At 44.3% G+C, this 12,464-nt stretch overlaps 1 protein-coding gene across 2 annotated transcripts in view; it reads right to left on the bottom strand.

The window, feature by feature from the left end:
- LOC147187937 (protein EFR3 homolog B-like) overlaps positions 1–12,464 on the bottom strand; it is a 28,332-nt gene that overhangs the window by 3,147 nt on the left and 12,721 nt on the right. For both annotated transcript variants that reach the window (XM_086100149.1, XM_086100148.1), the window contains exons 5-20: positions 10,319–10,440; positions 9,197–9,346; positions 6,430–6,564; positions 5,918–5,996; positions 5,497–5,632; positions 5,261–5,422; positions 4,790–4,901; positions 4,619–4,670; positions 4,341–4,513; positions 4,180–4,255; positions 3,923–4,084; positions 2,805–2,936; positions 2,676–2,743; positions 2,475–2,602; positions 1,415–1,506; positions 1,294–1,342 (exon numbers count right to left, since the gene is read on the bottom strand). In XM_086100149.1, the coding sequence (XP_085956275.1) occupies positions 1,294–1,342; positions 1,415–1,506; positions 2,475–2,602; positions 2,676–2,743; positions 2,805–2,936; positions 3,923–4,084; positions 4,180–4,255; positions 4,341–4,513; positions 4,619–4,670; positions 4,790–4,901; positions 5,261–5,422; positions 5,497–5,632; positions 5,918–5,996; positions 6,430–6,564; positions 9,197–9,346; positions 10,319–10,440 (1,828 nt within the window). The remainder of the gene's footprint in view (positions 1–1,293; positions 1,343–1,414; positions 1,507–2,474; positions 2,603–2,675; positions 2,744–2,804; positions 2,937–3,922; positions 4,085–4,179; positions 4,256–4,340; positions 4,514–4,618; positions 4,671–4,789; positions 4,902–5,260; positions 5,423–5,496; positions 5,633–5,917; positions 5,997–6,429; positions 6,565–9,196; positions 9,347–10,318; positions 10,441–12,464) is intronic.

The raw sequence follows: 12,464 nt of genomic DNA, 5'->3' as shown, positions 1-12,464 counted from the left end.
AGTTTGCATGCCAGGCTGATTGAACACTCTAAATTGTCCCTAGATGTGAGTGTGAGCGCGAATGGTTGTTCGTCTCTGTGTGCCCTGCGATTGGCAGGCAACTGGTTCCAGGTGTTCCTTCGCCTACTGCCGAAGACAGCTGGGATAGGCTCCAGCACCCCCCGCGACCCTTGTGAGGATAAGGGGATCGGAAAATGGATGGAAGGATGGATGGACCTGGTATTGAGCCTTGTGGAACACCATTAGCATGACATTGATGACTATAGATGCCAAGTATGCATTATAACTGGGAGGGTCGGCCCTGAATTCCTTCACATTAATGAAGGGTATACTGTAAAAATATACGGACTAACTACTGAGCCTTGTGGAACGCCACTGGTTTTTGACAGTAAATATAATTTTGACGTATATGCGCAGCAGTATTGCCCAAAGACAGCTGGGATAGGCACCAGCATGCCCCGCGACCCTTGTGGGGATAAAGCGGATCAGAAAATGGAAAGGTGTGCACGTTGGACCACAAAATAAAATAATTTGACGCCGCTGGCTCTATAAGATTTAGATCAGAAGAGAGTGACTGAGCCAGAATAACACCCCATCTTGCCTCTGACAAACTCCTTTGTCATTTTGGCAGGATCTTTGTGCACATGATGAATGAGGAGGTTTGGACAAAAAAAGGTGCCTATGTAAGTTCTGATATCAGATCCAGATGCACTGTCAAGTACCTGGTCATAAAAGTTATACTCTTGATTCTTTGTCCCATATTCATCTTCAGATGTCAGACCCACATAGTTTCAGTCCACAGAGAGAATAAAGAAAGGAATTGGGTTCACCACTGCTTTTGGAAGGGAGAGTAGAGCACGGTTTCCCAAATTGTTGAAGATCAAGATGCAAATTGAACTCAAACGTAGTCAAATGAACCATGTATCACCAGAACACATGCGAGTTAACCCAGTGGAAGCCCGAAACAAACTCCAGTTTGAAAATCCCTACTCCATGCCAGGCAAATCCAAGACAATCCTCGATGAAAATTAGATTAACCATGGCATGGTCACGCAATAACCACTCCTGATGACATTGGAGCAGCCACTGTAGCCTTACAAAATTTGAATGAGTAACAGATGTTTGTTTTCTTTCAAGCACAATAAACTGAACAAATCCAGCCAACCGCTTGCCAAATTCAATACGGATCATCTGTGGCGGTCTGCACGTTCATTGAGATGTTTAATTTTTACAAATTTACGCCGGGAGGCTTGCGAAATTGAAATGCACTGTCGAATGAGAGCGTGGACATACCAATGGCGTTTTTCAACGTTTCGAAGGTGATCTCTTCAGCGGGACTTCGCTGCAAGAACAGAAGGTTCACAGTCATCGGGTGAGTGGCTGCAATGCATTTAAAGGGATTTTTGGCTCTTACCTCCTCTTTTACTGGACTGTTCCGGGACTCCACTTCAACCTGAAGTGAGATTGTCTCCCCGATGCTCTTTCTCTTTGAAAGGCGATCCTCATCTTAACAAATAGGTACACCGGCAACGTAATAATGGCATTCACAGAAGATACATTAAGAAAAATGGCTTGTACACAAATTATTTGCTTCCTGGTTTGATAATGCGTACATTAAATATGAAATTAATCTTTTGTTCTCTTCTTTCTGAAAAAGATTAGCTAACAGTGGGTCTAATTAGCATAATAACCACACCCACACCAAGATTGTCAGTCCACGACATGATCTGCTAGAACAGGGGTGCCCAAACTTTTCGGATCGAAGATCTACTTTTCGATCAACTAACCTCCCGGGATCTACCCTTACCGGCACACGCACGCGCGCGCACACACACACACACACGCGCACACACACGCACGCACGCCATGATGAGAAACAGCCTGAAACTGAGGCATGCGACGCACTTTTGCAGCCTGTTAACTATCGTAGCTCACACGTACCGTTTTAAAGTGCTTCCCTGGACCCTCCTAGATTCCTATTCTTTGCCCGTGCCCTCGGTGAATTGTACACGAAGCAAACTCTGAATGAGAATAATGACGATAAAAGATAGAGCGCAACAGCTCTGATCAAAAGCTGCAATTGCAGACTGCTGAGCGCTAACAACTTCCAGTGACGTAATCACAAGCCACCGTAAATTCAAGATTTACCTGCTTTATTTTATTTTTTTAATATTTTTTTGGTGAAAATGAGACTGATAAGATGATTAGGGTTAGGGTGCAGTGTACATTAACACAAAAAAATATGTTACTAACATGTACAAAGACACACAAATGGTTGTTTGTTTTTTTTCTCCTCAACACTCTTCGGATCTACTTGGGACCTCTCTGAGATCTACCGGTAGATCAGGATCGACGTAATGGGCACCCCTGAGCTAGAATGTCGCACAGGTTATTCGGACAACTGGGAAATGTTTTAAATTGTGAAAAAAAATGCATATCATGGCTCCTTTAAGAACATGTCTTCTTATTCTTACCAGTATACTGGGGGACGTAGGGGGTTGCAAGTCGCTCCGTGTTGTAACCGCTGCCTCCGAGGACTTCCGTGATCTTGGACTGGAGGAAGAGCATGTTGCTTTCTAGCTTGTCGAGCGAGGTGGGGAGTCTACGAAAGGTGAGGAGAGATGTCACAGGAAATGTAACGTAAGTGTGTGGGATCAAATTTGGTCTGGACGTACCTGGGCAGATCAATAAAGATATCCTCGGGTAACAGGTAAGGACTTTCTTTCTGTCTCACTTCGATCACCTGAGGAAGATATCAATACGTGGAACAAGGAACATGGTGCTTGCACAGAAGTGTAACTGACCTCGTGTATGTGCTGGCAGAAGGTAGGGACAGTGGTAAGCTGGCAGATGAGGTTGAGGTAGGCTGCAGCAAGCGCATTGACTGCACAGCGGTTATAAACCGGTAGCCCCTCATCAGTGGACAGAGCCAGGTCCTACATACGGTTTTGGCGGGGGGGGGAAATGATTTGGTAATGATCCCTGTGGAATCCCCACATTACTTCACATTTTAAAAACATCAGAATTCTTTGGTAGTTTAAAGTGATTCACAAACACCGTGCCGTGGCACATTACTGTGCCATAAGAGATCAGCAGAAAAATAACAAATTTCACTTCATTACAGTTTTCCGCACTATAAAGGCGCACTTAAAAGCATTCAAGTTTCCCAAAAGCCGACAGTGTGCCCTATAATCCGATGCACCTTATATATGCCGTTGTAGTCTCTTTATATTCCCCAGTGAGTTGTTTCTCTGTTAGTGTTCCTATGCCATCTAGTGGTGATTTTTAGCAGGAGCCGATTATAACCTCTGCGCAGGCATTAGGAAATGAAGATAGTACCAAAAGCATCATTAAATACTGACGAAACAAAGGAAGAAGACAAGCAAGACCTCTAAGGATATTTAGCCCCTTGTGGATGTGAGCCCACAAAGTGTGTGTGCCTTTTTGTTGAATAAATTGTCCTCATCACTTTTGTCTTTCATTTATTGTTCTGGAATGTCATTTGTATTTGTTTCCTGTCCGTGTTTGTGACCAGTTCTCATTGTGAAGGCTCGATATAAAGAAAGCTGTATTGTATTGTATTTCCTTTAGCGTAGCGCCATTGAGTGGATGCGTAGCACAACCGCAGCCACTATTGTAGCTTCTATTTAATGCGCCTTATAATACAGTGCGCCCTTTATATGAAAAAAAGTTTTAAGGTGCACCTTATAATCCGAAGCGCATTATAGTGCAGAAAATACGGCTCTTGCTTATCTTACACATCACTAAATGAAAATACATGATCTCGAAACATTTATTTTAATACCATTTAATGTCCTTCATTTTTGCTATTTGTATTTACTACCATTACCTTTTATAACCTGCGGATAACATGCACGACTATGTAACTCCAGCGACATCAACTATTTCATTCCATCAATACCTGCAGAGCGAGAGCCAGGCGAATGAGGTCAACGACCACTTCTTCGTTGGCAAGCTCGACGCTGAGAAGAGCAAGCAAGGCAAAGAGACTCTCATAGTGCTGCCTGCCGCTACTCTGCTCTTTACACCCCAAGTAGATGTGCCGATACAGCTGCTGGCCGTGCTGGTGAGAGAAGGAATGCGTTCAAGACACACTGTCAATGAGAGATAGAAAACACAACCAGTTCAGCTACCTTTTAACACAACCAGTTCAGCTACCTTTTTCATGAACAAGTTGTCCTGTCTGGAGCACTTGTCCACTTTGAGCTTCAGCACTGAGATGTCGGTGATAATGCTGCAAAGCAAAGTCACGCCGAAGTTAATGAGTTCAACAAAGCCAAGCTCCGAGTGGGTGATTTAAGCACCACATAGATACACACCTTATGTTGGAGAACTTGGGCCGGTTGTCATGCCTGTCAATGAGACTGAGGAGGATTTGAAGCACCAGCAGCCGAACCTCGGAGTCTTCGGTTAGGGAGAAAGAGAGCAAAGGCTCCAGGAAGGAGCTAGGCAGAGCTGTAAGCATGTTGGTTGTCTGGTAACCTGCAGTCACCTGTGCAAACATACCAACTATTTTATATAACAACAAATACATCCTTGTTGTTGGGACCGTTTAAAAAATATTTACTGGGTGAAATAAGCTGATATGCAGACTCACCTGTACCAGTGACTTTAGTAACATAACCTGAATCATCCTGGTACCCTCAGGCCTGAGAGAGGATGAAAAAAACCTCAACAATATGTCGGCCAGAGATTTTCTTTTTTTCAAAATGGGCGAAAAAAAAGACAAATATGTTTTGTCTGGGTGTTTTGAGGGAGTGCTGCCTACCCAGAGCCTGATGAAGGTAATAACGGATGAACACCGGGAACGGGAATCTTGCCCATGATGAAGAGCATGACTTCAGACCTTTGGTAGGTCGGTAAAGTGTTGGCAAAGGAACCTAAAAAAGACAGTGGGGGATGATAATAAGCAAACTGCAATTGAAATGTAATTCTGTGGGCAAGAGAATCAGACGATTTTACTGAATAAATAAACAGACGTAAATTGTTTCACTCATGTCATTTTTATTGCTTTTGTAGGAAGCGTTTCTGAAGCTTTGGAGAGTTACGCAATCCTCGAGCTATTACACAAGTTTGACAAGCACAATGAGAGACAGCAGTAATACATCTCAACACATTATGTGTAGTTTCGCAAACATTCCAAGAGGAAACGGAATGAAAGCACAAAAATCTCCGAGATGGTCCAACCACAAGTCCCATGTATCCAACTAAAGCATTTACGGCACAAAAACACACTCACCAATGGTTCTGATAACAGCTTCCTGCAGCTGCCTCTCCTCATGAGCTTTGATGATCTTGGTGCCGATGTTGGTGCTGCCGTCATAGGAGCCGGTCAGCTCGTAGTCCACGCTGAGACGGAGTTGTCGTAGTAGCGTGTTGAATACCTCCAGCACAGTGGGGCCTGCAAGGCACGTATAAAGACATTGCCCAACAGACCACATACGTCCAGGATCCGTGCTGATCTAATCTTCTGACCTACGGAGCCGCTGGCTGCGATGGCGGCCGCCTCCAGTAAAACCTCCACAATGCCAGCTCGGATGGTGGCAGAATTCTTGCTGTTGGCGTCCAGATGACCGAGAAGTTGCTGGATGACCAGGTGAGAATGCTGCGACTGAGAGAAACAGCAAGGGGGAAATAAATAAATAAATACAATTCTCTTGCTGTGCACTATCCAGGTGGTATATGGGGGGAAAAAGATGATCTAGCAAGGATCCCTGTGGTACGCCCACACACTGGATCACACATTTAAAATGTTAATGTGCTCCTTCAATGACATCATCTGCATCCTTTTAGCTGGTTCCACAAAATTACGACATTTCAACATATCAAAACATTCGGTATTAAATTCCAACAGTCATATTTGCTTTTTTTTATCGTTACAAAATGGCGCACTTACCTGAATGGAGTACATGATGATTTTAAAACAACGCACAGCAAAGGTTTTTCCCTGCCAAAGAGAGTGATTGTCGAGATGCCTTCGGGGACACACAAAGAATACAAATTTCAGTCATGACTTATTCACTCATATTAGAAAGGCATTCCCAAGACATCATCGCTGTGTTTGCTGGCCGCAGATTGACACAAACGTCTAATTATCACTTAAGAGATGTGCCGCGCAATCCCTCACACATCAGCAAGGTCATTTCTGCTGTGCGGTTGGCAACGCTGCAGCTGCTACTTGAAGGGTGAGGCGGGGACAGAGTGAATAAAAATGACCGCAGACAAAAACAAGGACAGTGATGGATGGAAAATAGCTGCTCCATCAAAGCGAAGGAGATGAGCAGAAGGGAAATGAGAAGGAAATTGAAGCTTAGGGATAAGAAGTACATTATATGCAGCCATGGAGTTTGCAGTAACGAGCAAAGACAAGATCCATCTTGCAGATTGAACTCTTGGTGTTCATCTTACATGAGCACAGGAGTGACCGCGTTCTTAATGTTTCCATAGGCGGCTCGGCCCAGCAGCTCCCTGAAGCAGCGCTCCGTAAGCTCCACCGGGCTCTCTTTCTCCTTGTCCGACGCCTGCAGCGGAGAGGGGGACCGACTGGCGGGTGGGTGTGGCGGAAAAACACAGGTGAAGAAAAAAAAAGGCAGGAGGAGAAGGGGGCAGAAGTGAGAGAGGAAGAGAGAGCAAAACACCATTAGTTTGATGCATACACACGTTGATTCTACAATTTTACACCATAAAGCTCATACAACTGGAGTCTGACAAAGAAAAATACAGGCTCGTAAAATTTTCATGAAAAAAAAAACCCTTAAATGTAGGGATGTACCAAAACCACTTTTTATACTTAAATTCTGAGTACTTGACAAAATCGACTACCGATACTATGTCTTGGAGTTGTGATGAAAATGTCTATTATAATCGAACATTGGAAAAAAAAAATCTTGAACACAGAATAAGTTTGACCCAAATAGAACATTTCAGAGTAACAAAAGCAAGGCAACAAAACGACTGCCATCTTACCTGTTGCTTGAGAATACCTTAAATTATCAAATCAAACGTGACAGGACAAGCAAAGACATACTTTAGCACACCATCGCTTACTTCCGTTTACTTGTCGCGCCGCGAACTGTGTTTTCACCAGGAGAACAAAGTGTTGTCGTTTGTTATTCTGATCACTACATGGCCGACACGGCTTCCATTCAACCTGCCGGCAAGTCATTTGCTAGCTTGGTAAAGCAGTATTGCTATATTGGTATCGGAGCATTTTTTTCCAAGTCCAAGCACTAATATGGACTGATATCATCATGTTCAATATTTTACTCGATATAGACTGCCTCGATTCTATTAAGAATGTTAAAATGTTACTTCAAAGATTGCCGGTAGAGTGAAAGAAGGTTCCATGATGTCAAGGGTTGAGAGCTTCATTGGAATTGGATTTGAACATGCCAAATATTATCAATCTCAATGGGAAATGACAATGGCTGGCATATTTCTGCATGACGCTCTTATTATCTATCCTCAGTTGGTCCACCGCCACTTACATTATTTATCGTAAGCCTCACACTGTCATCTCTCCTGCTGTGCGAGGAGTGTGGCTTCCAACCTCGCAGTGAGCTTTGCGCTCAAGTGTCTTACGTATGGCTTAAAACATGTTCAGGCCTCACTGCTCAAGTGTTTGCCCACCACAAACACTGAGACCGAAATAAAAATATACAAATAATTTGTCTTTTAAATCTGACGTCAACCAGTTTGCACATGTGCACAGGGATTAAGAGGAAACAAGCACCATCTGCAAGCCAACAGTAATTACACCGTGGGCCGAATGTCCCGATTTGTGCTGTGTTATTGCCCGTCGATTGCCAAACTGACTGTGAAGGGAAATTGAGGGAGGCGCAATGGGAGCCAACCTCACAAAGGCTCTCGAAGATGAACAGGGGGCAAGCTGTGCGTTTCTGCATCTTTTTCACCTCTCCCGTTTCTTTTTCGTCTTTGTGCCTTTCTTCCCGTTGCCCTCTGACAAGCCAATCTTCTGTTATTCTTGATCAGCGCACTATTTCTGGTTAAAGCTGAGTAATGTGTGATGGCTGATAGTGGCGCTATGGGACAACTGTGGCAACTTTTTTTTTTTAACCAACCAAACAAAAGTATGAGACACCATAATGATGAGTTTCGATCCTGCGGGCGCACATAACAACTCTCTCTAAAAAACAGCATCTTCAAAACATGCCGCAATATGCTTTTGTTCAAATGACTGATTCCCAGCATTGCACCATGGCACGTTAGTGCCCATAGATGAACTCAAAGATAGCGCCTGAGTAGGCAGCCGTCGGCAAGTGCTCTTCAAGAGCCTTGCGTTTTTGTCTTTTTTTTTTTGGTCACATGGTGCTGTTACGTCGTGTGGACCTGATGTGGATTGTTTTCAGCGTTTTTGGCAACAACATTAATCAAAGAAGAATAATCTGTGCTTGGTGGTTGCGCCTTCTCGGCAGCACAAGTGTACCAGCACCGATTTTGATCGGGAGGAATGTCGGCGCCATTTGACTGTCGTTGCTGGTCAGCCCCGGGGCGATTGTGTTTTGCGCCTGTCATGGGCAGCATTTTCACAGCCCCGCTTTGTTCAGCGGAAAGGTCGGTGCTGTTGGACAGTCTGCGGCTGGATGGATGCATGGCTTGAGGAGCAGACGATGAGAAGGAGCGTCAGCGCAGAGCGCCGATGCGTATGTGGAACTGCGAGTCGCGGCTTGGAATTGAAGCAGATTTACATGGGACAGGAGATGAGCGCCAATCTCTTTTTCGTTAATGGACGCTACAGCTTATTGTTGCTTTCAAATTTAGCTTGTAGCAGATGTATGCCCATTTTCAGCATGACATCTTTGATCCACTAATGGACACTTTGATTCGCTCCTCTTTCATCTATAACTGCTTCAAACAACAAAGTGTATGCAGGAAGTGGTTAAGATTGCACGACTGTCTGTGTCTTTTATGTGTTGTGTTGTATTATTTTGTCATTTGATGTTAACTGTTCTTTTGATGGCGGCGCGGGCACCCGCAGCGCCTCCTCTTGTTGTCTGGTTGAGAGGGAGGAAATGTCATCTGTGCTGTATGTTGCACATATGGCGCATTTGACAAAGTTTTACTTGGCTTGACTATAGATTTTTCGGCTGTACAACGTTGTGCCTAAGCTCAATAAAGGTAAGGAAAGTCTGTTAGCCCATGATGCAAATCTAACCTCTCTGTGCGCTCACTACTCTGCAAGTTGAACAGCAGAGACGGGACGATCTTGTCCATGTGCTGAGGATCCCAGATGTTAGCCTGAAGCTCGTCATTCACAGTCTTCCTCACCACGCCTTGCAGACCCTTGATGCCCGCCATCCGGATCCTGGGAGCCACAGGGAGCGAGCAAATATGAGATTTGGAAGGGAAGCCAAGAAAGCGTTACTGTTGCCCACCACAAATTTCCCAAGCCAAGTTTCGATTGTCAAACAAATATTGAGATTTAAAACCCTTGCCATACGTGGGGATGTCATCAAATGTGTCTCGCAGGCATCGTCAAACAACCAGAGTGGTTACTTTTTAGTTCAGTTTATCTCAACAGTGTTTTAAAATCATCATGCTGATATGACAGTTAAGAAAGTAAACGAACGCTACTTAAAACATCATCCGATGAGTGTTTTACAATCTCACGCAACATCAAAGGGTGAGGTGGTAAATTTTGATTAGATCTCGGCCAACGTCTATTTGCAACAGTTAAGAATGTTATTTCAATCATTTCCGGTCCAGTTCATTGTACGCTGTTAGGCGTCACATCACTTGACGAAGAGGCAGCAGACTATTTACTCCAGGGGTGCCCATTGCGACGATCGCGATCGACCGGTAGATCACGGACTGGTCCCAAATCGATCACGGGGGGTGTCGAGGAGAAAAAACGTGTGGATGTGCGTGCGCAGTAACGGGTCGATCGCGGGAGGTTGGTTGATCGAAAAGTTGATCTTCGGTCCAAAAAGTTTGGGCACCCTTGCTTCTACTTGATGCATTTTGGGGGTGTAGGCTTAGTTAGCTAGCTAAGTGCACTTTGCAACTGCAACAGCAGCTAACCAGTGATGCAGATGAAAGCTAATGCCATAATGTGTAACATTTTACATACAATATTTTAGCCACATCCCCCCCCCAAAAAAAAAATCAAGAAAATTGAAATCAACAACATTATAGCTATAGATTCTCAAATGTGTTTGTATGTTTTCGGTAATTATCTTCAAACCTGTACAATGTACTTAAAACAAATCTCTGAATTCATTTTCCAGCATCTTGTGTGTGTGTGTGTGTGTGTTAACAAGTCAGTGGATCCATTTACTTGGTGCGGATGTCGGGGTCCTCATAGCCGGAGTGGCACATCTCGCTGAAGCGCGACACGAAGAAGTCGTAACTGCGGTGGTAGGACGGCGTGTCCTCCTCTATGTTGGCAAACTTCACAAACTGAAGGAGAGCGACAACAAGTGTCAACTTTGATGAGACCGTGATTTTTTTTTTTACACCGCAGCTCCAAAAGGGCCTCACACCAAAAAGCATTTATTTCATACGAAAAACCACAATCAAAAACGCGTTCAATTTCACGGTGACTATGTGAACAAACCAAAAATCAAAACCTTGTCACATAAAACATAAATCGGAGTGAAAAGCATGGAGAGAGGAGTCGGGGGATTGCCACTGGGCCACTAAAGGACCTCATTAAAACATTCCTGACATTTAGCATCTCACCCTTCTCTAATTAATAAGCTGTGATGGGTGGAGGGAAATTGCAGGATTTATGGGGGGTAACCATCATGAACAAATCATCCGCAGCTTTATACTTTATATAAATTATATGTTTGCAAATTTTAGAATCCTCAAATTTTATAACTTTGCTAAGTGTCCTTGTAAGAATTCAGTAAAGTGAGGCCAGACCTGAAGCTGGTCTCAGTTACTGCAGGTGTTATCAGCTGAGTCACTCTTGACTGAAAGCGCTACGTGTAGTCGTAGTCGTATGACTGCATCTAAGTCTGTATCGCCTTAAGTCTCCCGGCAACAAGTACATAAGCGTGAGTGGACTGAACACTAACTCATGTGTTTTTGAAGCGGCGCCCCCCTGGAATGGGCTGCAGAGTACCGTTCCGATGATTAAAACAGGGTTAAGTCCCATGGCTCATAATCCGCACCTTTCAGCTCTCACTGGTGAAAGTCTGCCTTACATCAGCGACTCACAGTGTGCATTAAGCATTCAAGCTTCTGAAAGGGTTCGATTACGGGCTCCTGTGTGGAGTTTACATGTGCTCCGCGTACCTGCGTGGACTTTTTCCGGGTACTCCGCTTTCCTCCCACGTTCCAAAAAATATGCATGGTAAGTTAATGGAACGTACTAAATTGTCCCCATGTGTCATGTGTCTTGTGAGTGCAGATGGTTGCTTTTTGTCTATGTGTGCCCTGCAAATGGCTAGCAACCGGTTCAGGGTGTGCCCGCCAACTGCCGAAGACAGCTGGGTTAGGCTCCAGCACGCACACGACTCTCTTGAAGATACGATCATGGATGGATGGATACATGTTCTTCTTCAAATTCAGCCGTAGGAAAAAGCTAAAAACACACGCAGATGTAAATCCTTGATGCTGGTTGAAATGAGGTCAAGCGAGGCACGCCGACAGCAGGAAGACTTTTGGTCCAACTCCAAGTTCATCGAGCTTTTAACGTGTTTGAGAGTCGGTCATCCACTGCTCTTGCTTGAAATTTGTTTGGCAAAATTAACAAAATGTCTCTGTGATGCACATCGGTATCACAGCCTTCAGGAGGATGTGCGCGAGAGTGAGACGTCTGCCAGGAAGATTATAAATGAGATGGTGGCGTGCCTTGTCAATCCGTGTCGATGGCCGCCTGGCTTTGCCAACGTGCTCTGCAGCTAACCTCATTTCCTTTTAAGCGTCCTCTGCTGACCTAGCGGATGGCGAGTGACGGGCTCCTTCTGTCAAGTACTTTGCAATCTCAAAATGACTTCTAACATCGGAGGAAGGAAAAACATCCACAAAGCAGCGGTCCACAACCACCCGTCTGTGGGTTATTCGGTACCAGGCTGCTCAGAGAAAGTGGACATGTTATTATTTTTATTCATTTATTGATTTATTTTTATTCTTAGTGTCTGGGAAAGTTTTTTTTTTGTTTTTGCTTGAACTGCTTGAGCTTAGACATGTGATACACTCGTACGAAAGCCATCCAAAATTAGTCAAGGCACTTCCATAGTTTCCGCAATGCTTTATTGGTTCTACTGCTGACTCCAACACTTTCAAATGTAGCAAAAATAAAAAATAAAAAAAGCAAAGGGTTGGGGACCGCTGCCCAAAAGCCAACACAAACCACATTAAATCACTGTTTATAACTCGAGGCTCAAAATAAGCAGTTTCGCATCTCAGTATGTGAGGCAAAATTAGCTTTTTGTGCCTCATCAAAACGCCTTTAATAGCGAAACTGCAGCAAA

This window comes from Hippocampus guttulatus, chromosome 20, assembly GCF_054856545.1.
Source record: "Hippocampus guttulatus isolate MCC_2025c chromosome 20, RoL_Hgut_1.0, whole genome shotgun sequence".
Classification (NCBI taxonomy): domain Eukaryota; kingdom Metazoa; phylum Chordata; class Actinopteri; order Syngnathiformes; family Syngnathidae; genus Hippocampus; species Hippocampus guttulatus.
This window is presented reverse-complemented; position numbering and strand designations above follow the sequence as displayed.